Source organism: Sparus aurata, chromosome 20 (genome assembly GCF_900880675.1).
Source record: "Sparus aurata chromosome 20, fSpaAur1.1, whole genome shotgun sequence".
NCBI lineage: Eukaryota > Metazoa > Chordata > Actinopteri > Spariformes > Sparidae > Sparus > Sparus aurata.
This window is the reverse complement of record NC_044206.1, coordinates 11,201,611-11,227,801: the sequence shown is the minus strand read 5'-3', so window position 1 is coordinate 11,227,801 and position 26,191 is coordinate 11,201,611. Positions and strand designations below refer to the sequence as shown.

Here is a 26,191-nt window from a genome sequence, read left to right as displayed (position 1 = left end):
GGTCATTTATCATGAATCCTGTATTGATGTCATATCCAACAAAATAATAACAAAGCAAAGTTGTGTACATGTTAAATGTGCACTATATAGTTTTGGGGGTAAAGAAATTAATCAAATGTGATTTATCTTTATTGACTGATTTGATATGCCTAAACAAACTTGTCTAAGCATATAAGTGTCTTTGTTTTCATGACTGATGAATAAACAAACTGACCTTAAAGGACAACACAAGGTCATACTGTTTTACTTTGTTTATATGTGGCGGACCCTGCCACCTTTCTAGCTTCAATCAGTGTTCTGGGGACCTTATTTTCCTCTGAGAACGGCTTGTTTATTCACTCATGGAATTTGTATTATTAACTCATTAGTACTGTAAATCTTAAAATTCTGAGTTTGGGCTTGTTCCCCAAAACTACAAAGTGCCGCCTTTCAGGGGTCAAGGTTTTTTCAAGGTTTTGACCCCTGAAACTTGCACTGTTCGAACATGCTGAATGTCACTACAACCAAATTGATTGGTAAAGAGCATGTCTAAACTGTTTTGATAGTTCTTATCTTTTCCCGAATGAGTGACCTCACAATACCAGCTGGATAAAGTCTAGCTGCCGGCGCCTCTTTGCTCTCTCTGCTTGTTTGCACGTCCCCCGCTGCATCTGGACATTGAACCTCCCCAATAACATGGTCTATAAACAAACAGCTGAGCACATTTAAAAGGAGATGTTTGTCTCCACATCTGTTTGCGAGTTTGTGTGTGTCATTTTCCCAACCTCAGCCCAGTGTGTGGCAGCGACAAACAGGCAGTGTGGGGTCACAGCAGGGCGCTGCTGATTCTTTCGTGCTGTAGTCCGCTGTGGACACAGACTCGTCGCTGGCAATGTCCCATAATAACTCCTCCCTCCTGCGGGCGATCCTCTCCGCTACCGCCTGGTATTCAGGTGTCTCGACCTCCAGTGGTGTTTCTTCAGCCTCGTCACGCTGCAGATCAAATATCAGCGGCGGGTCGTGGAGCTGCTGCTGTCCTGTTGCACCACCACAGGCCTCAGCCGCACCTGTAGAGGAACAAGTATATGTGATTTCTTATAAGCCTTTTTCACATTTGCCACACTAAGACACATTTATATTCCCTTTTATAACCTTTATCTATTATCGGAGTTCTGAATATTTAATTTTGTGATAAACTGTAACATGAAACTAAAGGTGCAATAAGTAAAGTTGGACATGTTCGTCATACCCCAAACAAACAGGGGCAGCATCTCACCACAGTAGCTAACTGCTGCCAACTACATTCTGTTCATGACTGTAAGCTTAGTTTGTCATGTAGCTAACCAGAGGGTTGGTTTTTACACCACTACTCTGGGAGATAGAGGTTTTCAAGGTCGGGGCTAGCTGGTTAGCACGCTAACATCATTAGATATCTGTACAGCACTAAACATTATTTCTTCCCATTCTGCTGACAATTGTAGTTAATTTTAGAATGATTAGAGTGAGTTTTTAGAGTGATTCCTACACATTGCACCTTTAATATCCTATAGCACTACTGAGTCATACTTTTAATATTTAATTGAACTATTAGATATCAAAATGTACACAGCAGAATGCTTCACTATGAAAATGAGGCTGCTATCACATAGCCTTTGGAGTCATGCTCAGAAAATATGGGAACACATGTGGTGGCATCACTGTCATCATTGTTGGAGAAGCCTTTTTTTTTTCATTTTGTTGGATAAGTCCGTTAAATTACAGTCTTAAGATTGTGGACACGTGACCTGTGTTTGGCCCATACCAGTGATGTAGAAAGCTTTGTGTTTCCCTGTTCGAACTGTCTGCAGGTCGCCAAACTTCCCTGCAGCACCGCTGTTAGGGTGGAAGAGAAACTACAAGAAAGCAGAGAAGAACTCATGTCTACAACTACCAGCAGTGACAATTTAGAGAAAGTTATTTACATAAACCAAAGTAAGATTAACAACAAGAAGCAACTAGTACCTCATGACCATTCTGTTCACCATTCAGGAGGATGTTTGTGGCGTCAATGCCATCATAACGTCTGTCTGATGGGGGAGTTACACCTGCCAGGGACAGGAGGGTTGGGAAGATGTCCATACCACTGCAGGAGGAGAGGAGGGGACAGTTTGGGTCCGTTAAGATGAAGGTGCTTATGATTAACTTAGAAGTGCTAATGATAATGAGAAGAAAAAATAAATAAGAGAGGATGGAAGAGAGGAACAGCTAGCATGTCTCCACATATGCTTGTCACACTGACAACACTGATAATGCTAACATGCTGGATTTTAGCAGGTATAATCATGTTTACTGTATTCACAAAGTAAAGCTGAGGCTGATGTCACTAGTTTTGCAAGTATTTAGTCATAAACTACTGGAGAGACTGAAATTCTGACTTGATGAATGACGAAAATCGATTGTGATTGGGAAAGTGAAAGGGACAAGAACGTCAATACAAAATTTCTTTGCAATACATCCACCAGGTGTTGAGACATTTTACTAATGATGAGTCCTTCTATAAACTTAAGGTCTATAAAATAAATACATCGTTAAAGGGGTCTATGTAAGACTTTTGATAAAAAACACTTAAAAATCAACTCAAATTATCAAAAAAGAAAGAATAAATAAAAGTGTTGACATTATGTTGTCTATGTACTGTGTACCAGAGATGTTCACTGCACTGCTGCAGTTAGCAGCTGTTAGCTGTTACTCAGGTGATATGGTGCCCATATTTGTTTTGAGAATAAATTTGACAAGTAGCCAATTCATACATTTATCACTTTTCAAGCGTATGACAATTAATTTAAAACCGTTGCTGCCTGTTGGTAAGATGAGAGCACCTGAGCAGGGCAGAGCTGGTGGTGTTAGCAGGGATTCTCCCAGGCCAGTAAGCCACTGTTGGCACCCTGTGACCTCCCTCCCAGGTTGTCCGCTTAGCTGAGCCTCCACCTACCACACAGGCAAATGATGACTTTAGGAATATGAGGTTCAAGGTCAACAAAATGCCGTTGCTGTGTATCTTAACACATCACCCCAATCATGAAGCATACATGGAGGGAGTTAGATTTTCATACCTCTGCTGGTCTGCCACTTTCCCATAAAAGGTCCTACACTTCCTGCAAACTGGCACTTCTGCTCCCAGGGACCGTTGTCACCTAAACACAACACAAAAATACTGTACATAACTGTAATTAAGGCTTTTTCTGTGATTACACTAGTGTGGAAGAACAGGCTAACTAACCAGTGAACCAGACAAGAGTATTGTTTTTGTCTGCGTCATCCGAAGCACTCTTTACTGCGCCTACTAGGTCATCCATCTCTCGCAGGCTGGCAGCATATACTTCATCTGGGCGCACGCCAGTGGCAGAGGAATCCGGAGGAAAGCGAGGGGACAGGGGAACATGCATGTGAGCCAATGCTATGTAGAGTAGATATGGCTGGCCTCGCTCCCTGCAGGCACAATTAAGACAACTTAGAGTGACAATGAGTCTTAGGATCATTTTCATGTCTCAGCAAAGGTCTCAACTTTTTACAGTATTTTCAGAGATTTAAAGTGATAAACTATGAAAACACTAAAAAGTTATTGAAGTTATAATCAGGTTGGAAACAATATGTGGCATTCATAGGGTTTGTATGTGCACACTGAAGCATGATTCCTCCGTTAAAGTCTGTGTTGACATTCATTTTTGCAGGAATGTGAACTTTCCAGTTTACTGGCAGATCTGATACACAGCATTAGTCACCCTAAATGATGTGAATGAAGGAAAGCCTGCGTACTGTTGGGACTGTACAGCACATGACTAACAACTGCTGCACTGGTTCACATGACCCTGTACTATAGCATCTGTTTGCAAACTGTAGCCTGTGCAACAGGCTTACCGCCCTCCTCTTTTCCTTTCAACACACTCGCACATAAAATCTTACGGACATCACATTTGGGGAATTTATATAGTGTCACATATACTTACTAACCATACTTGCCTAACCCTAACCCTAACCTTGGATTAAGACACAGCTTTTGTCTCCAATGAATTGCCTTGAATCTGATGTGTGTTCCCAAAATTGGCACAAATCAGATCACACACACAGTCTTGTATTTCCATCAGCATTCTCACCTTAGTGGGTAAAATTGATAAAACTGTAAATTTACAGTACTGTCTGGAATACACATAGATTATACAGTTGTCCTGATATTAATACTACGGGGCACTCCGCAGTGTGCGACCCAGCAACCTCTCAGTCGCTTATGTGACTGAGGCCGCAAACTGAATTGCCCTGCGGGGATAAATAAAGTTGTTTGAATTTAATTTAATTGAATATACACCAGAAGAACAATAAGATCCACCGACCAGCTGATCTAAGGTTGGGTCAGGTAACCAGGCTTGTTACTTTGAATTACGTCATTTTTTTGGTATCAACAAATTAAAATAAAGCTCTATAAAACTCAGCTGCCTTCCTCCTTCTCAATCTTGAAAACCCAAAAAGAGCCACACCACAGCATTCAGGTGACATACTCCTTCATTAGATGGTTGACACACAAATTGGTGGTCAAACTCTACATCTCCCATTTGTAGACTGCAGCACTTCATCATATCCCGGCAAGTGGTAATGTGCAAAGTAGACTTTTCGAGACTTCTCCCACTGTGTGTTCGGGCTAGTGCTTGTTGACGAACAAGTATAAACTTCCCTCAGCTGTCTCTTCTGGACCAAATCACAGTTGAGTACTAATGTAACACCCTCATGCACACGCATTATGTAGAGAGAGCACACTTGAAAGTCTCACCGCCAAGTCAGTGGACAACACACAGACGCAAAAGAGAAGCTTATTCTCTATGGGCATGCCTGGCTCAAACACACAGGTTGCATAATGTAAGGATTAGCACAAGCCGTGCTCACACCCTTAAGGACTGTTCATTCACAGGGTATTTGCACCGCAGCAGCCTATCAACATCTGCTACAACTCAAACAGAAGTGTTCAGGTTTATTAGCACACACTGTTCTGCTGCACTGTTCTGATTAACAGGTACATTAAGCGAGCTGTTTTTCTACAATGTCATTTTATGCATATGTGTGTTTGCACTGTGACGCTGGAAAACATTTATATGATGGCGTAGACATTTGAGTGTCAACCCTTCATACTTCTGGACATTTATTATGAACACACACACATTGTGTCACTTCATAGAATATGGAAAGGAGAGGCTGACTTGTACTGTGTGATTGTGCTGTTTAACTGGTTTCATAGCTGAACTGTACCTTGCATTTTGTATAATCCTGGTTGCAGTGGATTTGTATTGGTCTGTTAGCGTCCAAAGGTCGAGCGGCTGCTCCACAATACTGCTGTTTTCAATCAGAGGAAGGCCCACTTTGGAATAACAGCCTCCATGTCCACTCCTCTTCAATCTAGACCATGAGAGCAATAGCATGAGAGCAAAATAAATGGTATGTATATTTACCATATGTACAGCCCTAAGTCTTGATCAGTAGGTGGCCTAGCAGAGTCTTTTTGTGTTTGGTCTGTCATAAGCTGGTTATGGCTCACCCTAAACTCACCATCCTTGACTTCACTTGTTGATTTACTTGAAGATTCACGATTACTTTTCAATTTTGCTTAATCCTGTAAAGTCCTGACAACACCGGGATGGAGAAAAGTAAACTGACTATGGTTTACTAGTAAATTTGACAAGTCCCCTGACAGTGTTGTATTACATACTAAACTTAAATACGTTTTATTATGGTCATTTTCAGGGTTGTGATATTAGTTACTACTAGTAGTAGAAAGGTATGCTAAATTAATTCTTACGTTCCAAACTAGCCGCTCATCTTAAATTTTGCAGACCTGGGACATGGTTGATGTAGTATGATGTCACAAAGTCATGAAATTAAAAGGTGGGACTACTGGCGAGGCATTGTTTTCTGGAGGAGAGAGGAGCTTCTGTTGCTGTGGGCTCTGGTCTTTTTACCTTTCAATATCTTTTACATGCAAAATAACCTATATAAAACACGGAAGGTTGGGAAAAACAAGTCTTCCATGTACATGTAGAAATAAATGTGTATAACATTTGTCAGCTGAACAACTCTTATTATGATCATATTTGTTACAGTAGGAGCACATAGTCACACCTGATTACTTGAGGCCCAGAAGAATCACAGGGAGGACACTGTGGCAAGTTGTACCCAGGAATGTCAGTACAGCCCATGTCATTGCTGTAAGGAATTCCTAAGTAGTAGTCAAAACCTGCTCAAGAGACAATAAACGTGGTGCAAATACGTGTCAATACAACTGGAACACATTTTTGGCACCATAAGAAAATCTGCCAGCAGATAAAACTGCATTATGCTTGGATTGTGCCATAAACTAGTATATATCAACACACATATGATGTTATCAACCAATAACACAGAATGTTTTGACAATATAAGTAAGAAATTGAGCATGAAAGCTCCTGCTTCACCTTGGAAAAAGTAGTTTGCCATGATAACGACATACAGAATACTTACTGGTAGCACAAACTACATCCAATTTTCCAATATGGCCACAGTTTGGCTTTTTTGCTAGCCAAATTTAATGGCGTTGATGTCTACTGACTATGGGAAGAAAGCCGAGCACATTTAAGAGCAGCCAGACTGTCTTCTCATATTTTGAGGCAAGAATATTTAAAGGGTAACTCCACCAACTGTCAACATTAAAGTGTGTCTGCAGGTCTTGGAGAGTACTACTGCATATTTGAAAGAAGGCAGTAATAAGCCATTCTTGGCTCCAGAGCTAAGTTGCACTGTGGGTAATGTAGGCTTTAGGTTTTGAAAAGCAGCCCTATTACACTGCTGGACTCATTATGGACAGTTGATCAAAGTCAAATGATCAAAATTATTATGTTAGAACAAGCGGTATCACCTTTTTTATTTCACATCTGCCTACATTAACCACAATGCAACTTAGCTACTGAGTGACTTCACTGGAGGCAATTTATCTTACATGCAGCTTCCTTAGGAGCCACAATAGGCTTTACCGCACTTATTCACATTTCCAGTAGTACTTGCAGTAGTAGGACATTTTTATATGTAAAATTTGGAGTTTCCCTTTAATGACATATTATTTATCGTTTCCTATCAATCTCCTACATTAAACTGGATTTTAACCCCCATGCAATACAATGTATAAATGCATCAAATGAGTAGTCTAGATCCGCTCAAGAGGCAATAAGCTTGAGCTTGCTTCAGTGTTTGCTTGGCTCTAAATCATCGTTAATCTCTTGTTTACTTTTGGTCCAGTTTATAAGGATTTTACCAGCAAAGACCTCAATAGTGTGAACTTATTGATGCCAGTTTCTTTTTGCTAAAACTTGTGCACTGGTTTTTGTGTTTTTGTATCAGAACAACGGACGACATGTCCGCTTAATAATAAACAAAATACCATAGCAATGTGTTTAGTGACCCTATATGCCCAATGGTACTCCCTCCCAAGCTGGAGAGTAACAGGTCCTTGTGGTTGTTTGCAAGTGCTTTTTCCTTTGTATCAGCTGTACATCCCAGATGTACATCACTGTATATTAACTGGAAATTGTACAGGAGGAAACCTTGGTTGGTCGATGTTGGCTTTCAGTTCCAAAAGTGTGGAACTTTAAGTGATAGTGAGCCTGCACAAGCTCACAAATTCAATGGGATTTGTAGGCTGTGGCTATTTGAAGTGAGGTGGTGGTACTGAAGGGTTAGTTATACTTGGGGGTGGGTGTTGAGTCAGCTGTTGGCGAAAAGCTGAGAAACCAGTCTGTCGTCTTGTAGGACACAGCTGCAGGGACGTGTGTGTAGTCTGTTCCCTGCAGTGAGGCCGATGGATTGGCTCACATGCTTGATGTGGCTGGAATGACCTAGAAAAGCTTACTGACGCCACAACACTGTATTGAAAATACTCAGTGTTGTGCGACAGGAGAGTGTGTGATAGCTCATTGTTTTAGGTGGCAACAACAAATATTTTTGTATTTTTAAATTGTTTAAAATCCTTGAATTGTTAAATAAATGCAAAATGTATACATAGCTCCAGGTGCATCGTTAGACCTAAGCGTTCGAGGCTATAGCCCCGGATCTCTTTACCTTAAAAAAACTAATAATAATAAATGAATAAAATATAATAGCCTAATGATGAAAATAGCCCCAGTAGTTTTTATGTGGTTGCATATCGAACGGCCAGCAGCCACAAATGCAACATTGTCACCAGCACAAATTGTGCAGAAGCTGACCTGGCTTTCCTTATGGCATATGGCCATATATGGGCAGAGTCCGAATAATTTGTTGCAAATTCAACATCAGTGTTATTCTTTCCCCCTCTATGGATCACAGATATCATCAGAGCCCATCTATCAGCCTACTGTTTAGTACCATTGCAGCATTTATAGTAGTTAGTTATTATGGATATAGGGAGGTTTTTTGGAGAAGAGACATCATCTCCCCCAACCCCTGAGGAGGAGCAGGGATAGCTTGCTTGCACAGATTCAGCAGTCCCGCCGTGAATTTAACCTCTATATGGTCACCTTGACACCAGGTAGGTGCATGTGTTAATCATTCTAATTTCAATTTCTAATTTTGCCCACTGTGGTAAATCAAATCGGAATTGTGGTGTGGGTGTAGTCTGAGTGTGTAGTCTCTGTTAAATTACGATTTTTTTCTCTTAATACCCTACAAAGTCTACTGTAGGCCTAATGCAGACAGACAATGAAGCAAAGAAATTATAATAGGGAATGTTCTACCTGCTCTAATAGCCTATGCACACAGCACAGGTGTTGTTACAGGCTATAATATCTAACATAAACATTACTCAGTAGGCCTATAGTGAGGGAAAGTTAGCTTCATTTGTGATCAAAATATGATGATGAGGACCCCAACGATTGGCTTTTCTTTCCTTTTAAAAAAAGCCCACTTTTCAAAATTTCCCCGGGGAGAAATCCCTGGACCCCCGTTAAAAAAAGACTATTTGCGGGGCTACAGCCCCGGATGTCAACTATAACGAACCAAGATGATGTCTGCAAAAAATACATTTGAAAAACTTGACAGCAGTGTCTCTTTCAAGACAACTTAATGTGTTACTCAAGATAATCCACAGACCTTGTTGTGAGCAGTTTCATGTGGAACTATTTTCTTTCTAACGAACTACACCTACCAACAGTATCACTACACTGAAGGAATCATGCATGGACAAAGGCTTGCTAACCAAGCTAACTGGTTAACATTAAAGCTTAGCCCATTCTTGTTTACATCCCCCAACGAGCGGGAGCCTCTCGTCCATGAGTAGATGCACGTTCCTTCTGTGACGTGTACGATAGAAAGAAAATAGTAAATAAGTTAAATGTTTTTGGGTGAACTGTCCCTTTAGATCAGGCTGAAAAATTGAGGACTGACCTAAATGCAAACACTTTGGAAAGGTTTTTAGGGGGATAAATATCAAACTCCCACTTGCCTCTTTTAAGTGGACCGTACCGTCCATTGTGGCCAAGATGCCATTTCCCGATCATGGCAGTGTAATATCCCGCTTTCCGCAGTAGCTGAGGTAGGGTGACTTCAGAGAGAGGCAGACCGGCCACAGAGCCCACAGCAAAGTTATGAGTCACCCCGTTTCTCAGGCCATAGCGGCCTGTCAGGATGGCAGCACGGGATGGTGAACAGGTTGAGGCAGGAGAGTGGAAGTCTGTCAATCTGGGAAAAGTAATTTTTAAGGAGAAATGGCTCACAGAGGGAGAGAGCTATTTATACTCGGGCAACCATTTATAACTTTTCCCATGCAATCTCACTTTACCATGTCAGAGACTGAAACACCGTGCAATGCAAACATTGTTCCATTATGTTATAAATGTCATGATTCCCATTAAATATCTGATGATACAAGATGGAATTAAATGTGACATAACAGGCAGATGATTCATTTCTCTACCTTAGTCCTTGCTCAGCCATCAGGTTGAGGTAAGGTGTTCTGTTTGCCTTCTCTTCCGGCTGGTTAGAGTCCAGGTCACCCCAGCCAATATCATCTGCCAGTATGACTATGAAATTAGGCTTCTCACTTGGCTTTTTAACACTGGCTTCATGTTGGGAAATCATGTGGAGCAGCAAACCACACATCAGCATCCCAGAGAGAATAACCAAGGAGAAACCCTCTGCCATTTTGTGTCAAAATCTGGAAAGGGTCAGATAGGTTTCATTGAATCCTTTGCTGGCATGCACTCTCATTCGTTCCATTAACAGCATGGCATCCAAGCACACTTGGGTGTAAATAAATGTATACAACAAAATACAAAAAAGCAGTTTATGTACCATATAAAAAAAATGATGAGGCAACTGTCTTATTTTGGGATTTACAGTGCAACCACCACCACAAAACCCCTTTCTGTTATATTTAGTGCAGTCCATACATTTTTTAGGCTTTAAAAACACAATGATGTTAAATAAAATAGCTTGCCACAGATAAGACTGTAGACTATACAAACCCCAGATGACCAGATCCAGATACCATCAGCTTTACCTTCATTGCCTTCATATAGCGAGGTCTATAGGGAACATATCTAAGACCACTGGTGTCATTCTACAGCCATTAGATTCTACAATCAATGCTTAAAACCTCATACATTTATGTTAAAGAAAAAAAACGTGTCTATTACCAGATAAACTTTGTCCAACCAATCAGTTGGTACCAATACCGGTCACAAAGTTGGAAATCATGTAGAATAATTTCTGTCAGACAAAAATCTCTTAAAAGCCATGTGAAAATGAAACCTTGTGTCTATAATCAGGGATGAAGAGAAAATTCAACAATTGTTCCTGCTTTGCCCCACTTTGTGCCTGTAACCTGGTTGTTTGAGGTCAGAGGTCAATATGTGTCTCTGGTGAAGACACATGATTGTTCCAATCCAATTATTTGCAATTACCAAATGTGTGTGTGTGTATATGTATATGTATATATGTATATATATATATATATATATATATATATATATATATATATATATATATATATATATATATATATATATATATATATATATATATCTCAATATTTAGACTTGAAGTAGTTGATATATATATATATATATATATATATATATATATATATACACATATACATATATATACATAGCCCTAATAGCCCTAATATATATATATATATATATATATATATATATATATATATGCATGTATATATATGCATGTACTATCGACATGAAATGACTTACCATCGAAGTACATTGAGTCTCAAATATCACTTGCAAGCCAAACACAGGGTAGATGCAGAGAGCCCCCCCCCCCCCCCCGCCACAAATGTTCATAATGCAAGCATATTTGCCCTTTCTTATGTTGTTAAAAGTATTAAGAACATTAAAAAATACATCAAGGTACATTTAGAACAGAAAAAAATGTGCCAAAAAAATTGCGATTAATTCGCGATTAATCGCGAGTTAACTATGGACAAAATGCGATTAATCGCGATTAAAAAAATTAATCGTTTGACAGCCCTAATATATATATATATATATATATATATATATATGAATATCAACTACTTCAAGTCTAAATATTGAGATCAGCATTTCTGTTAACAGATCGAAAACAAGTCTATGGTTAAAGCAACATTGTATAGAAATTGGCATTTTGTGCAAATTGGTGTTTGCAACAGTTTCTGAGTGCAACAACACTACTGTAAACACAAATCCCAGGTCTGTAACAATTTGTTATACATAATGGAAGTGCTAACTACAAACAAAACTCAGAGTTTCCCACACATACAGTTTACTTGGGCGGGTCACCCAGGTATATTAAAAGCTGTCAAGTTTATTTGGAGACCAATTTTTAAAAATCTGGGATCAGACGAATCCAGACAGGGGCTAAAGCTAAGGGTTTAAGACGGAGGGGGGAATACAGAACTGCAGCGCGGATTGAAAACCTATTCAAAACGCAAAATAAAGGAGAAAATTAGCATAATATCCTATGTCTTCTGCAAGATAAATCAAAATAATGACTGTAGGCAATGTCTTTTTGACATTTTGTAGATATTTAAGTAATTATGTATTTAATTTAAAGTTTTTTACCACTTGGCCTTACAGCTTCAAGCCACAACAACCATCCGCAGATCCAGTCTCCCACACCCTCAGATGACCTCCCCCAGACAACCCCTGCACCCCACAGTTAAGCAGGGCAGTAGGGGAGTCAACAGACCGCTCCGGGCCAGGAGAACTGGCTGTAACCAGATCCCTCTTAACCCTTCTCAGCCCCCCTCGCCCGTCTGGGAGCGGGGGGTGGCGATGAATGCGAGCCAGTGTCAGACAGCATGTCAGTGTGTCTTCATGTGTGCGTCTATGAAGATATATATGCACGTCACAGACCGTGTGGAGGAAATGTGGATGTAAAGTTCAGTTTTTGACTGAGGCGGCGGGATTACAGGAGCAACACACGAGCAAAGAAAGGGAGGCACATCCGCCTGAAACTAGCTACACACAGGTGAGGCACACGACTCAAATACACGTTAATACACCGTGTTGCTCATGTTAATCAACTGTTTATCCGAGGACACATCTCCAGTACGTCTTGAATTAAACATAGAGCTCAATGAAGCCACGTACGAGTACTTACAACGTGTTTTAGCAGTTATTAAAGTCACATTGTCCACCGACCGCATGAGCCGCCGCCGGGAGCGTTGCGTCAGCCGGGTTCCAAACAGATGGCTCCCACTACTCATCAGTATCCCCTCCCATCCCGCTTAATTCAAAACGGTTAAAAAACAATTCTTCAAAAAGTCGATTTTTTTTTTAAACAGGTCAAGGCGCTAAAAGCAAACAAAACGTGTCTAGTGTGTTTTAAAGTCGTGAATAATCTAGTTATCATCTACAAATCAAGGTGTATCCTGTAACAGGACAGGAAGTGATTTTCAATTTAACAGCTAGAACGAAAAACAAAAAAAGGGATTATAATGTTTTTTTTTCCCCTGACAATTAGTTAAGAAAGAACACTTTGATAATGGAACAAAACACTTACATTTGCAATGTGTAATAGTTGTAGTCCAAAACGTTACAAAATGAACAGACGACAGACGGTGAAGACATAAATTAAATGGATTGAAGCTACGATGTCCACGTCCATGGCAGCAGTTAGCCGTTACCATGGCGGCATGCTATCCCCTGTTTGTTTACAACATAGACTTGACTGGTGGCCATCTCTTTAACTATTGCACCTCTTTGTTGGTTACAGAAAAAAGGCATGACAAAGAAAAACAAATGTAGTGAACATTTTGAAGGAATCTAATTAAAAGTAATTAAGAGTTGTTGTTTTTTTGTTGGCAAACTTGAAGTTGTCACCATTGACATGTATGATTCCAGTGAATAAATTCCAGTGAGAATCTTGCTGTCATCAATTGGAGAGTGCTTTTACAGAGGTCTACAGGGGACTGATGGAGTTTTGTCACATGGTCCCACAGCAGTCACATCAAGATCATAATCCACGGAATGAATGAGTTTGTGGTGGACTATTACTGAATGTCTATTATAGTCTGAAAGTTCATTGAGAACAAACAAAAAACAGGCATATCCCTTGTATGAGTTTGTCAAATGCTTCACACACATCTGCAGCCCAGCAGCACAGAAGATCTATGATCAGCACAGTTTTAAGGTGGACAACCAGGATTAGTGTCGAAATGCAGCGTCAGACTAATTTTGGAATCTAGTCACGACCTTCCCTTCTGTTCCTGAGTTGTGGTGTAAAACAACAGCCAAAATAGTGTTTTTGCTGAGCATTATGATGTCTCAAAGAATTTGAATTCATGGACATTGAATTGACATCAGATTTATGAGACATAATAAGCGAATTAATTTCTTGAACTACAGCCAAAAATGTGTGTTGTGAGGCCTCAGTGACCTTTGACCACCAAACTCTGATCAGTTGGATGATTGAGGACTGTTTGACAATTATCAGTATAATGATCAAATCACACCTTAAACTATATATTTTTAAACCTTAATATCCATTATGTTGTTGCTTGGTTTTAGAGCTCAATGTATCCAGTTTAGAAATGAGGATTTATTGCTCCAAACAGGTAGAAAATATGTGCATATATGGGATTTTATGTGCCTTGGTTTCATGGTGTTGATGAAGGGGCCACTGTCTGCAGAATTATTTTTTTTAGAATAACGCCATATTTAAGACTTTAAAGCAAAATGGCTTAAAGAGACAAATTTAAATATAGTTGTGTAACATTTCAACATATCCTACCCAGAATCATTGCCAATAGGTATTTATTATGATCTACTAAAACTGTATGAGCTGCTGATGCTGCACCCAGTGTACTTTAGCTTTAATAATTGATTAGGCCTGACCTTGTGCAAAGAGGGGCTGCACCTAAACAACTGCTACCTTTTCCTCCTTTACCATATTTGGTCACTGCACAGACAGTGTTTGTACATTCAACAGCAGCCCGGTAAGGAAAGGATGCACAGAAGCTGTTCATTTAAACGGCAAGTTGCTAAACAAAGAGGAATATAAGAGGGAATACGATAACGTGCCTACTAGTCAGGCAGCATTTTCAAGTCAGCTGATTTCTCCAACTTGAAGGTATGAGCAGATTAACCACACTAACATGGCATTTCTCTGATTGAAAGGAGAAGCCACTGGTTACACAGGACGGACTTGTAATGTTTGTTGTTAGGTTGGATACATTTGACATCAGTTATGACGGCTATCAGCCATTCACTAAAAACATAATTTCTCTTAACAGGGCATGGCACTCTGCGGAGTCAAGGGGCCACGCTTCTTGGGGCCAAATGTGTACACAGAGGCCCCTGATGGAGGCTGGGGATGGGCGGTGGCTGTGGCCTTTTTCCTGGTGGAGGTTTTCACCTACGGCACCATCAAGAGCTTCGGCATCTTCCTCCAGGACCTGATGGAGGAGTACGGGGAGACCAACAGTCGGGTCTCCTGGATCATTTCCATCTGCGTGTTTGTCATGACCTTCAATGGTGAGTACAACTGATGAGGTTGAGTTGATGACACCTGACAAAACCAAATAAAGTACAGACTGTAGCCAAAATCCAAAATGAAACAATGAAATGAAAGTCTGTTCTCAATGGTTCCTCAGGTCCTCTCTCCTCTGTGATGACTAACCGCTTTGGGTTCCAACTTGTTGTCATGCTTGGAGGATTTCTAGTTTCCGCTGGTACCATCGCCACCAGCTTTACCATTTCTGTCAATCAAATGTACATCACCTATGGACTGGTTGCAGGTATTTAATTGATTTCTTCTTCCTGTCTGAACACCACATAATGTTCTTTGAATTTGTGTCTTAGCAGCTTGTGTTGCTAAATCAAACTTGCATCTTTTCCACTGTGCAGGTATGGGCTACTGCCTGACCTTCCTGCCCACTGTGACCATCCTCTCCCAGTACTTTAACCATCGTCGGGCTCTAGTTACAGCTGTGGCATCTACTGGAGAGTCCCTGTCCATGTTCGCCCTGGCACCAGGTGAATGGGAGATGTTGGTTGAAAACCATGTGATGAATGTGTTTTTGCGGCAGAAAAATTACTGCACTTCAATAACTTAAAAGGATCACTGTAACCTTCATACACTTTCTAGGTTTCATACTGTCGAGACAGGAAGATTATAAGGCCTTGTCTCAATGTCTTGAGATATGCTTGTTTTGGGTAACTGGTATAGATGTGACTCTGTTGTTTAGATAGCTAAGAAGTGTTGCTTTCTGGGCAGTAATGAATTAAATACATTCCTATTCAAGACAACGAAGACGAAGCAAACAGTTTTTTTCGTCATCAATATGAAGACAGACTTGAAAGTACTTGCTTTTTAATATTCTATTTTTTCTATTTTTATGTGTTCTTGAGTTTGCGACTCTTTGGACAGGAGGACATGTGTATCTTATGTATTGACTACTACATAAAATGCTTAGAGAAACATATTCAGCAGGTCAGATTAAAAAAATTAAGCCTATAAAAATAGCTTTAACAAACACCAACTGCATTTGTAGACAGTTGCCTTTGAACAGATGTTTTCCTGCTTCCAATAATTTACTGAAAGGGGCAATATTTAAGAATTTGTTTGTTAAAAATGAATGGAGGTTGGCATTTCATCTCAAGTAACAGCTAATTGCTATAATCTGTAGCTACTGTTAGCTATTTATCTTATTCAGCAGTTCATCTAGTGGTCCAGACTGGGAGTGTTGGTGTTCACACTGCTGGCCCAGGAGCTGTGGACAGATACAGGACAGGGTTTGCTGGTTAGCATACTAACTTCAGTAGATGTCTCTGCAACACAATATATTGACATATATTGCTTAATGTCAGCAATTGCCAAGAAAACCAACAATGAAGGGATCCTACAAACAAGTACAAACTTCCAGCATATATTCAAAGCCTAAAACTATGAAAAACAAATCATTAACCACACCGTTGCACTTTTGACAGGTTTTTTCCTCAACACAGGCACACTGAGTTTATTTAGATCTAGTCCACATAAACCACCCTGCTGCTGTAAATACTCATTTGAAAAATACTCAACTTGAAAAAGTCCCCAACAAAAAAAAAGTTTTAGTCCTGTTTGTGTAATCTATGATAAACACCAAAGTGGCAAGCTGTTCTAGGAAATAATTTAGCCTATACATTTATGGTCTGTTTTTAAAGAGTCACACCCATTGTGGGAACCAATTGGGATGGGCTAAGTGCCTAGACCAACCAGAACATGGTTGTTTTAGTCTTTTTTCGTTGGACTTGTTGACAATAACATAACAATGCATGGAACACTGAGGTCATGTCCTCAGTTTCTTTCATGTCATTTTCCGCAGTAGTCTTTATCCAAGTGAGATTGTGAACACACCAAACTTAAAACCACATATGCAGCTTTACTGATGAACACTCACTATATACCCCCTCTTACCCTCTCAGCCTTTTCTGCACTAAGGAACCATATTGGCTGGCGTCACACCATGGCAGTGATAGGAGCTCTGCAAAGCATCATCATTGTCTGTGGTGCTCTTCTGCGGCCAATCATTATCAAACCCAGAGCGACTCATATGGCTGAGACTGATAGATCATCCTCAAAGGAACTGGAGGCACTAAGTTCACAGGAGAACTTAGAGGGCACAAACCATAAGGACTCTTTGACAGGTAATACCTCACATGGACAAAATACCTCCCACAGTCTGGATAATGAGCTCACCAGTGGCTCTGTGAGCACTGGAGACTCTGGTGTCCAGTCTTTGAAGGACACAGAGGAAAATACTTTACTCGACAAAGAAAAACAGACATCTGTGGAAAACAGTGTGACAGAGTTCAAAGAGTCTGAGACAGATGATAAGCAGAACAAAGATGCAGAGAAACAAGTGATGAAAGATCAATTAAAATCAGAGGATGAAAAGCTATCTGCAAAGAAACTTCTAGATTTCTCCATCCTCAGAGAGTGCAGCTTCATCCTCTACTCTATGTTCGGACTGTTCGCCACACTTGGCTTCTTTGCCCCTCAACTCTACATCATCGAGCTGAGTGTGAGTCGAGGGGTGGAGCGAGACCGGGCAGCCTACATGCTTTCCATCATGGCTGTGTCTGAAATCTTGGGCCGCTTCGCCATTGGTTGGATCCTTACACGGAAGCAGCTCATGAAAAGGAAGCTGCTTGTGCTACTGGCATGTGTCATTGCAATGACTGCGGATCTGGTGGGATTTACCTTGGTCACGGAGTTCTACGGCCTGGCTGTATGCTGTGCTTTGTATGGGTTCTTAATGGGAACACTAGCGTGCACTCACATCCCCATTCTGGCTGAAGATGACGTGGTGGGCATAGAGAGGATGTCTTCAGCTGCTGGTGTCTATGTGTTCATACAAAGCTTTGCTGGGCTGGCTGGACCCCCCCTCGGTGGTAAGTGTTTTCTTGTAGTGACAAGTTTTCAATTATTTTAATCAAAATCAACGCTTAAAGAGAAAGTACTAGAGAGGAAGAAGTAATTTGAGACAAGCACGCAAACATGCAATGCATAAATGCTGCTCTGAGGTCTAGTTTGAATATACAGCAAGATTTAAAGTGCTACTCTATTTTCTTTAGGACCGGAATTCCATAAATTTGAGGGACTTGGTGCAGTAGCTGCCGAGATATCCTTCACTTCAGTCCTTATAGTGTTCACACAGAAAGCAGACTAGTTGTTGCTCCACATTACTCAAATTTGTGCTTATTCACCCCAAACATAACAAAATACTTGACTGTACTTTTAAGGTAAACTAGCAAGCAGCAGCACGCTCATGAAATTCATGAAGTAAAGTACATTTCCACTCTAGATCCAGTCAGCAGTTAACATTACAAAACATAAACACACAACAGCAATGGTCGGAAGGTCTGGCTCTGCATCCGACTCTCTGCGACCCTCCCCACACAACACTCAAAACATTTTTCACTTAAGTCAAATATTTTCAACCATTACACACCATTAGTCTAAAGTCTTTCTCCAACACAGGATCTTTTGTTTCCTATAGCAACTCAGTAGCTTCTTGCATTAGACCCTTCCTGTCACATTTTGTTGTGCAAGCTTTACACAAGAAAACGTGCAGTCTCCAAATTTCAGGACTGTTCTCCTGACAACAAGTGAATTATATGTGCAAAATTGTTGGAATAACCCTTTAATGCTTCCTTTAAATCCTTTTTTGTCCTCTACCAGGCTTGCTAGTGGATATGACTCAAAACTACGGAGCTGCCTTCTACTCCTGTGCAGTTGGCATGGCAGTCAGTGCCGTGTTCTTGGGTTTGGTAAGACCTGCTAAGAGAGGATTACTCTGCAGCAGGAGGAACTCAAAACACCCTGAAAACATACATGAAAGAACAGAGAACTCTGTGGAACAGAGTGCAGTATGTAAACAGAAAAAAAGAACTGAAAGTCCTCAAGATCGTTTTGAAGTAGATGACAACTTGGTCTGCAACCAAGCGGAGGCCACAAGAGACAGTGAGGCGGTTATAAGTTTTGCTTGAGCTGATAACGATAGGGTAAGGGTAATAAAAGGGTCAAGCCTCATGAAGGTGAAAGGCTATCTAAGGACAACTACAGGCAAGTGCGGAAGTGTCATGAGTACAATGAAAAGAAAGACCAATAATAAGTGTTGAGTGTGTATGATCTGTCATTGTAGATCTGAGCTCTGAGAGCAAGATCTTTTAGACCACAATATGTATGTGCCAATGTTGCCTTACATAACTTACATACCAAATGGTGTTTTTTAGTACTGTTAAAATGGAAGAGTACTATTAAATCAGCTTTAAGTGAGTAAACTTTTGATATGGCCATGCTTTAAAGGACAATTTTGTGAGATGTGGAAGTATGGATGTGTTCAAAGTGAACTATGAGTGATCAACCATTAGTGGATGTGCCTCAGTTTTAGATATTCCACAACACTGATACCTGATGAACTAATTGCCAGCTGGTGATCAATACTGCAATGATAACCGGAGACACTGTGACACAAATGTAGCTGCATAACAATAAATTGCACAGATTCTGTAACAAGTGTTATAGAAAATACATAAAGCTGAGGAGATAACGTGCGTGATTAAAAGTGTTTGTTTTTTTTAATCAAACTGTTGCCAAGCTGACGATGTGCTGTTATGTGTGATGAGATGTCAGACAAATATACAAATAAATACAAACTATTTTTGTATGTAAAATGTGTTCAATCGCAATAAACCAACAGTGTGATTTGAACTTCTCAATCAGATGTAATGTTTTGTTTTTGTTTTTTTAAATAGTGTTGCCTTTTCCATTAAAAATTTGTTATGTACATTTTGCATCTTTCACTTTGTTAAAGCAAGGCTGTGTCTGAAACTCAATATACATCTTACAGTCCAGATATGTTATCCAGTGTGTATGAAATTGGATGTACCACTTAACAAATTTAAGATCCTGTTTTCTAATCAAACCGAAAGTGGTACTAAAGTTTATCCTTTCTCTAGTATGTCCAGGCACTTGCGGAGCCACAGTGCAGATGTATGAAAGGCTTCAGTGGGTTTTTGATAGTGCAGTACAGACTGACAGGCAGATGCCTCCTCTGGTCTGGATGTTTGACTCTGATCCTCCTCAATCCAGTGCAGTAAGGCCTATTGAACACAGCAATAACATTCAATTATGGGAAATTTTGGGAAAAAAACAGATGCTTCTTTGTAAAGGAGATCACATGTCACAATGAATTACTTCAGTGTAATTATAAAAAATTCAAAGAAAAAAGTTGTAATACTAAATGGAACTAAAGCATATATATAATTCTGGTTAGAATTCACTGTCATTGTGAAACAGTCAAATTTTTGTTGAGGAAAATGTTGTTATTTCCTTTACCTGATATCTTTCAGCTATTTTGAAGCCGATGGCGACCTGTAGCTTGCGAAGGCAGATGGGACAGAAATCCAGGGGCCTGCGATCAGACTCCTCCAGGTGGTTGGAACCCTGCATGACGCAGTTCAACCACTGGCAATGCTTTACTCCAAACATATGGCCGATCTCATGGGTCATTGTCTGGAAAATAAATATTTAACATGAGGTTTTGCTGATAAAAAAAAGATAACAGGAGTATTGACTGTTTAATCATGAAATGATGACAGTAAAGGGAAGAAGGACCTTTGGCTGGACCACTAAGAGGTTCATAGTATCAAAATTGAGTGAGTGGAGGAGCATGTTTGTTAGAAACCTTGCAGGATCGAAGCAACAGGGTGCTGGTGATGGGTGGAGTGTAGTAACCATCAAACACAGAGTAGTCTCCCTGCTTTGGCAGAAGTCGTTTCTTTAGCCTCCCAGCATAAGTTCTGCTGTAGAAGTTGTCATCATACCTGGCAAAGCTGAAAACACCCATTCCTGCAATGGTGAGGATGCGGGTAATGAAATGGAATTGTATGTAAATGACTTTGGCACCACCTGGTGGCAGCTCAACCACATTACACCATCAGAGGTAGAACTTATGATCATAAATGAAGCCATGTTTACGGATTCTCTCCTTGAAATTGTGCATGTCCTGAACATAACAAAGTGTTTTAAACATCAGATTAAGTCTGTGTTGATACTCAGTGGATTATTATTGTTAAGTGTAGTAGCATCTATCCTTAATAATCACAGATAAAGTAAAATGTTCTTATTTAAAGCATTGAAATAAATCTCACCCATACTAAGAGAGGCCTGTCCAAAGACAAAGTTCCAGGACTCTTTAGGATAGAGGTCAATCATTGTGATTCCAACAATGCAAAAAGCATCCTTTGGTTTCCTGCTCCCCAGGAATCGTAGCAAGTCACCTACATTTCAAGAGAAGACAATAATGGCAGGTCCAGTTGGAGATCTATGTATTTTACCCCAATACTCCTGTAGCTCCAAATGGAAAGTAGCCAACCAAGCCCTAAGACTTGCCCTAGGTACTTACCAGTGAGGATCTGCAGGTTATACGAGTGGCTGTTAACTCTGAAGGAGCATCCTGTTTCAGCTACAGTTACCGCCGGCATTAACTTGACAGAAAGTCCATGGAAGAAGGCCTGGCAGTAGTCTCTGAGCCACTCAACATACTGGTCTGTCCTTGCCCCCGCCTCCCCAAAGGACCCTACAGGAAACACAATGTAGAATTAAGGCCAGCAAACTATGTAACCCATGCTGCATGAGTCCAAAAAAAAAAGACTATGTATTTTCATCGTTTGAGTAATTGGTGACATGTTTACTGTGGTGGTCATGGGCACATGGCATGGAAAAATGTCAAGCACGCATGTCCTTTCCTTAAAAAATATATCTATCGGCACCACTCCCACACTCTGGACTGAGGATTACAGAAGCTCTAGCCGCACAAGACACAAATATACTCACCTATGGTTTGAATATAAATTGTATTGTGACTCGCACTAGGGGTCTTGCGGTAAGGGTCTCTGTAGAAGCTCTCGAAGTCTTGAGGCTCCTCAGGGTGAGCGGGGATCCAGTCGGAGTCAGAGTGCACTGTGATGGGTTGGAAAAGTGAACCCGGCTGCCCTGGGTGGAACCCTTCCTCCAGCAGTTGCCTTTCTACCTTTGTGTACTTGCTGTAAAGTTTAACCAAATCTTGACGACTGGAGACCAAAGCTGTTTGCAGCGTCTCGGCAGAGTGCTGGATCACCTTCATCTGCAGGAGAGACAGCCATCAACAATGTGACATTTTCAACACGGCTTTGATAGCATTTCTTCTACTTGCTACAGTTTAACTTACATATCTGAACCCCTACAGCTACCTATGGATGCTTATGAAAAAAATGATTCAAAAGAATTATAGAGAACTAAATGTATCCTGGTTATCTAAACCCTATAGAAGTAAACTAGGAGGCTGTTAGCAAAGCAAGTCTATGTGACAGAAAATACTGGACAGGTTACAAGCCCACATAATGGATGGAAATACGATTTATAAAATAATAAACTATAATAATAAAAACCTTCCTGGAAATACACTGCTGATCTATTTCACATACAGCACGGAATAAATATTAGACAGCTAATAGTAGAATTTCTAGTGAGTTTTCCAAATTCCACGGCATACAAAACACGTTGCGACATGCCCGTTCGACAACAAAACACGTTACCCTATCAAGTCATGTCTTTAAGGACAAATGTATCGGCTTATTTGTCAGTAAAAAAAATGATTAAATATCGAATAATTTAGCCGAGAGCAGACATGTAGTTCGCCATAATGTTGATACCGGAAGCCGTTTCAGCTCTCTACTGATGACGTCAGGTAAACAGAGGGGCGGAGCTCTTGACTTGAGTCGACATTAATGACAAGCAAAGAAGACAAGCTTACTGCTGTGGCACAACGAGCCCAGCGTTTCGGCTACCCTACCTCGGACAACATCAAAAACTAATGTATTTTTAACTCACTTTTCTTTCTTGTGTCGGACTGCTGTCAAGTACAGGCAACAGTTAACCACAATTAACAGCGAGTGGACGGAATACGAAAGCGGAAGAACTTTCTGTTAGCATGGTGCGGCATTAGTTAGCTAAAGTAGTTAGCCGACAAGTAGCGGATTTAACATTTCACGGTAGCGGCTAGCAGGCTAGCTTGCTCCGTGTGCTGTCATGCCCGGAGTTCTTCGAGATTTCACTTCGTAAACGAGAATACCCAGGCGTTAACGTTAGCTGGTTAGCTTCCAGACGCCCAAAAGCAGTTTGTACCAGCGCCGAGGCGTAGGCAGGGCGGACAGGACTTGGAGCAGTGACAGGTCTGAACTCACCCACAGCCGAGGTTGGTGCTTTCCTACGGCGACCTGTGCTTCAGCCGTCTGGAGATCATTTACTCGCACAGCCTAGACTCTCTGTTGAGATGAGAGGGAGCTTGCCGTGCTGAGTATCTGCCAAATGGTCGTGGAGCTGTAACATAGCCAAAGCTTTTAAATAAGATATCTCAGCCCGGCTCACACGCAGTGTCAGCCTTTCTGTTTGCCAAAATAACATCCGTCAAGACTGCAGAAATGCTGACTGACAACAGGTAAGTTTACCAGAATAACCATTTTTACATATCTTTATCTTTATACGGGCTTAATGTTATATAGAATTCAACATGTAGTAATTGTGGCATTTATTGCAATAGCTAAATTACATTACACATTATCATTACAACAACGTAGCATGCACACCGTCTGTTCAGTCTCTATATAGACCCCAGTGAAGGTATGTTAATCAATGTGATTTCATAATGGGAGTGCCACATGTCTGATCATGTAACTGCCTGAGTGTGACGTGCTATTTTTGGTTCCTCTTCATGATCTCTCTCTTTCTCCACTCAGTGTCCCCCCCCCACCACCACCATCGCCTGCATCCTTCTCGTCACACTCTTTCACTTTGATGTTCTCTTTACTGTCCTCTCCACTCAAAAAACACTCTGTTCGTTCCATTTCTGATTTACACAGGAAACGACACCGCAGTTGTGACAGCGAGGAAGACCAACAGCTGAGTCCTCAGGCCAAGAGATCAGTAGGAGGTCCCAGCCTGCTCGTGTCAGATCTGGACTCAGAGGTTAGACTAACTTGATGTTTACGTTCATCTTTAGACCATCAGACTGACACAGGCCCAGATTTAATCTGATTGTTGTAGAGGAAAAGTATTTCTGCTAAGGTCATTTATGTATTTATTGACTTAACAATGTAAAGCCCAATGACATTTATGGATAGAGCAAGCAACCTGGCATCATGCATATAAATACACGTGACTCTGCATTCACATGCAATGCACCACTTTCAGAAACAGCTCAGAATGTTTTATTTAAAGCTCCAGCATCCATCCATGAAACTACACTTCAGAGCCTATCTGTGTTCTGTATTTGCAGTCTTCCAGCAGCGACAGCAGTAACGGGATCAGTAGTCCAGAGACAGCAATAGTGGTTACCACCAGGCCGTGCATACACAGCCAGAACAACCGCATCACCCAGTCCTCCCCCAGCCCAAAGCCTGAAGACTCCGCTATTTCCTTGCAGCACGGTTTCCATGGCGACGGCAGCAGTCTCTCCTATGACTACATCAATAGAGTCCTGAGGGAGGCGCACTTCAGTAGTCTGCAGACCAGAGGACGTCCAGGCTCGACATGACCATGACCTCTGACCCCTCTCCTGACCTTTGGCCCCTCGTCCATCAGTGCTGAAACTGCTGGCTCCTCCTCGAAAGTCTCAAGTGACACACTCGGGCCAAGGGGAAGAGGGGGCGACGTGTGGGGAGGTTTACAGATTTTTGGGCGTAAAGGCTCATCCCCACCTCACCATGTACCATTTGTCAAGACCATAAGCACATCCGCCTTTCCATGGCCCAGCCACTGTGGTTTTCTGTGCAGTATTGATGTGTAAGTGTGTGCGCGTGTGTGTGTGCACGCACCCTGTGCACTTTATAAAGAGATATCATTCTCTTTACATGCGTGTGTTGATGCGTGGACATTTTCATTGGTGCTAATCACAAGAAACGTGTGATGATCCAAAGTGCTTGCAGAACTAAATAAAGCTTAGCACTTTACCTAATAACTCCTCATTCTGTTTACTCTCGACTGGGTAAGTCAGTCGCATGTTTGTATCAGTTAAGTGGGAGTTGTAGTGATCCATTTCACAAAGGAAGTTCATCCAGGTAAACGGACTCACTCCCAAGGAACATAATTAAAACAATCCAGTCATAACATGTTAGGCCTTATTTGTTCCCTCCAGCCAAAGTGGTAAAGTTAAAGTATAGTGCATTTGCCCTTGCTCTTACTAAACTACTGCATCTAAATGAATCTATAATGTTCTGGTGTGGCAGGTCAGTAGGTTCAAGGTAATGGAGCACAGATTCCTCATGAGCCTCGCCACCAAAATCCAACCTCAGATTAGACCCCGGCTAATTATAGAGCCGTGAGAGCAAGCACTGAAGTCTGCAGCACGGACGTCGTTACACTCAGCACAGTGCTTCAGACAAACACAGCCTCAAGAAAAAAGCTCTCTGAATCAGTTTGTAACCACGTGTTTACTTCTTTAACATCTTACACATTTGTGTGTGTGTGTGTGTATGTGTGTCGTAAGCCTGTCAGCCATACTTGATTGCGTATGGTTTAATATGACCAGCACACTGTGTTGCAAATAAAAATGAGAGATGTATGAGTGATACATATTTTATGTAATTTGCCAAATCATTTGACATTGAAATAAAGCGTTGCTGAAAGTAATGTCTGCAACATGTCACTGATAGCATTCAGAATTCTGTTAAGGACAGACACTACAGGCAGACATTTCATGCACTGGTCAACTTTGAGATTTTAGGATAATTTGCTGCAATAACATGTCTTCTTTCAATGGGCAAAATCCACATGTGGGTGTCAATGAGATGTATGGAAATTAGTGCTCATTCATTTAGATAAAGCAGTATTTGCATAACCATTGTAGCTAACTAGCTAATGGCAGCTTCAGTTAGCATCAGTTAGTGGTTACTCTGGTAATATGAAGTTAGATTCAAGAGGGTGTCAATTCTTAAGTATTCCACCTTGAACATGTATGGAATTTTATAATACACATCTTGAAAGGCCATTTGTCAGAATTAGGTAGTACTTAACTCTGAGCATGAAACTTGAGTAGCACCTACCCACACCACAGTAACAAGTGTTATTCCCATCTGTAATCTGAGGGTTTGTACAGAGGGGTTTGTTCATATATCATTCACAGCCTGGTGTGGATTTGAATGGCTGTTGATTGCTGCTA

General features: G+C 40.9%; 4 protein-coding genes across 7 annotated transcripts; 2 read left to right on the top strand and 2 right to left on the bottom strand.

Moving 5' to 3' along the window:
• Positions 1–2: 2 nt before the first annotated feature.
• Positions 3–13,797, bottom strand: arsg (arylsulfatase G). Of its 2 annotated transcripts, none has more exons than XM_030401019.1 (11): positions 13,009–13,797; positions 9,920–10,159; positions 9,449–9,684; positions 6,121–6,235; positions 5,254–5,400; positions 3,239–3,447; positions 3,072–3,152; positions 2,838–2,946; positions 1,981–2,101; positions 1,781–1,871; positions 3–1,046 (listed from the first exon to the last, which is right to left on the bottom strand). In XM_030401019.1, the coding sequence occupies exons 2-11, from the start codon at positions 10,144–10,146 to the stop codon at positions 766–768; spliced, it is 1,617 nt and encodes a 538-aa protein (XP_030256879.1). In that variant the 5' UTR covers positions 10,147–10,159; positions 13,009–13,797; the 3' UTR covers positions 3–765. The 2 variants fall into 2 exon arrangements, with proteins under 2 accessions (XP_030256879.1, XP_030256880.1); XM_030401020.1 differs by lacking the exon at positions 13,009–13,797 and adding an exon at positions 12,607–12,983.
• On the top strand, positions 12,133–19,780 carry LOC115571570 (monocarboxylate transporter 7-like). Its single transcript, XM_030401018.1, has 6 exons — positions 12,133–12,474; positions 14,741–14,981; positions 15,101–15,244; positions 15,354–15,482; positions 16,914–17,882; positions 18,673–19,780. Exons 2-6 carry the CDS (start codon positions 14,744–14,746, stop codon positions 18,978–18,980), a joined length of 1,788 nt encoding a protein of 595 aa, XP_030256878.1. The 5' UTR covers positions 12,133–12,474; positions 14,741–14,743; the 3' UTR covers positions 18,981–19,780.
• Positions 19,553–23,353, bottom strand: amz2 (archaelysin family metallopeptidase 2). Of its 3 annotated transcripts, none has more exons than XM_030401024.1 (7): positions 22,572–22,695; positions 21,832–22,120; positions 21,401–21,574; positions 21,147–21,275; positions 20,681–20,844; positions 20,332–20,508; positions 19,553–20,096 (listed from the first exon to the last, which is right to left on the bottom strand). In XM_030401024.1, exons 2-7 carry the CDS (start codon positions 22,118–22,120, stop codon positions 19,938–19,940), a joined length of 1,092 nt encoding a protein of 363 aa, XP_030256884.1. In that variant the 5' UTR covers positions 22,572–22,695; the 3' UTR covers positions 19,553–19,937. The 3 variants fall into 3 exon arrangements, with proteins under 3 accessions (XP_030256884.1, XP_030256883.1, XP_030256882.1); XM_030401023.1 differs by lacking the exon at positions 22,572–22,695 and adding an exon at positions 23,220–23,353 and having other exon boundaries at positions 19,802–20,096; XM_030401022.1 differs by having other exon boundaries at positions 19,802–20,096; positions 22,205–22,695.
• On the top strand, positions 22,737–25,662 carry si:dkey-21c1.1 (protein FAM104A-like). The gene is made up of 3 exons (XM_030401026.1): positions 22,737–23,473; positions 23,895–24,000; positions 24,311–25,662. The coding sequence occupies exons 1-3, from the start codon at positions 23,457–23,459 to the stop codon at positions 24,566–24,568; spliced, it is 381 nt and encodes a 126-aa protein (XP_030256886.1). The 5' UTR covers positions 22,737–23,456; the 3' UTR covers positions 24,569–25,662.
• Positions 25,663–26,191: the final 529 nt, after the last annotated feature.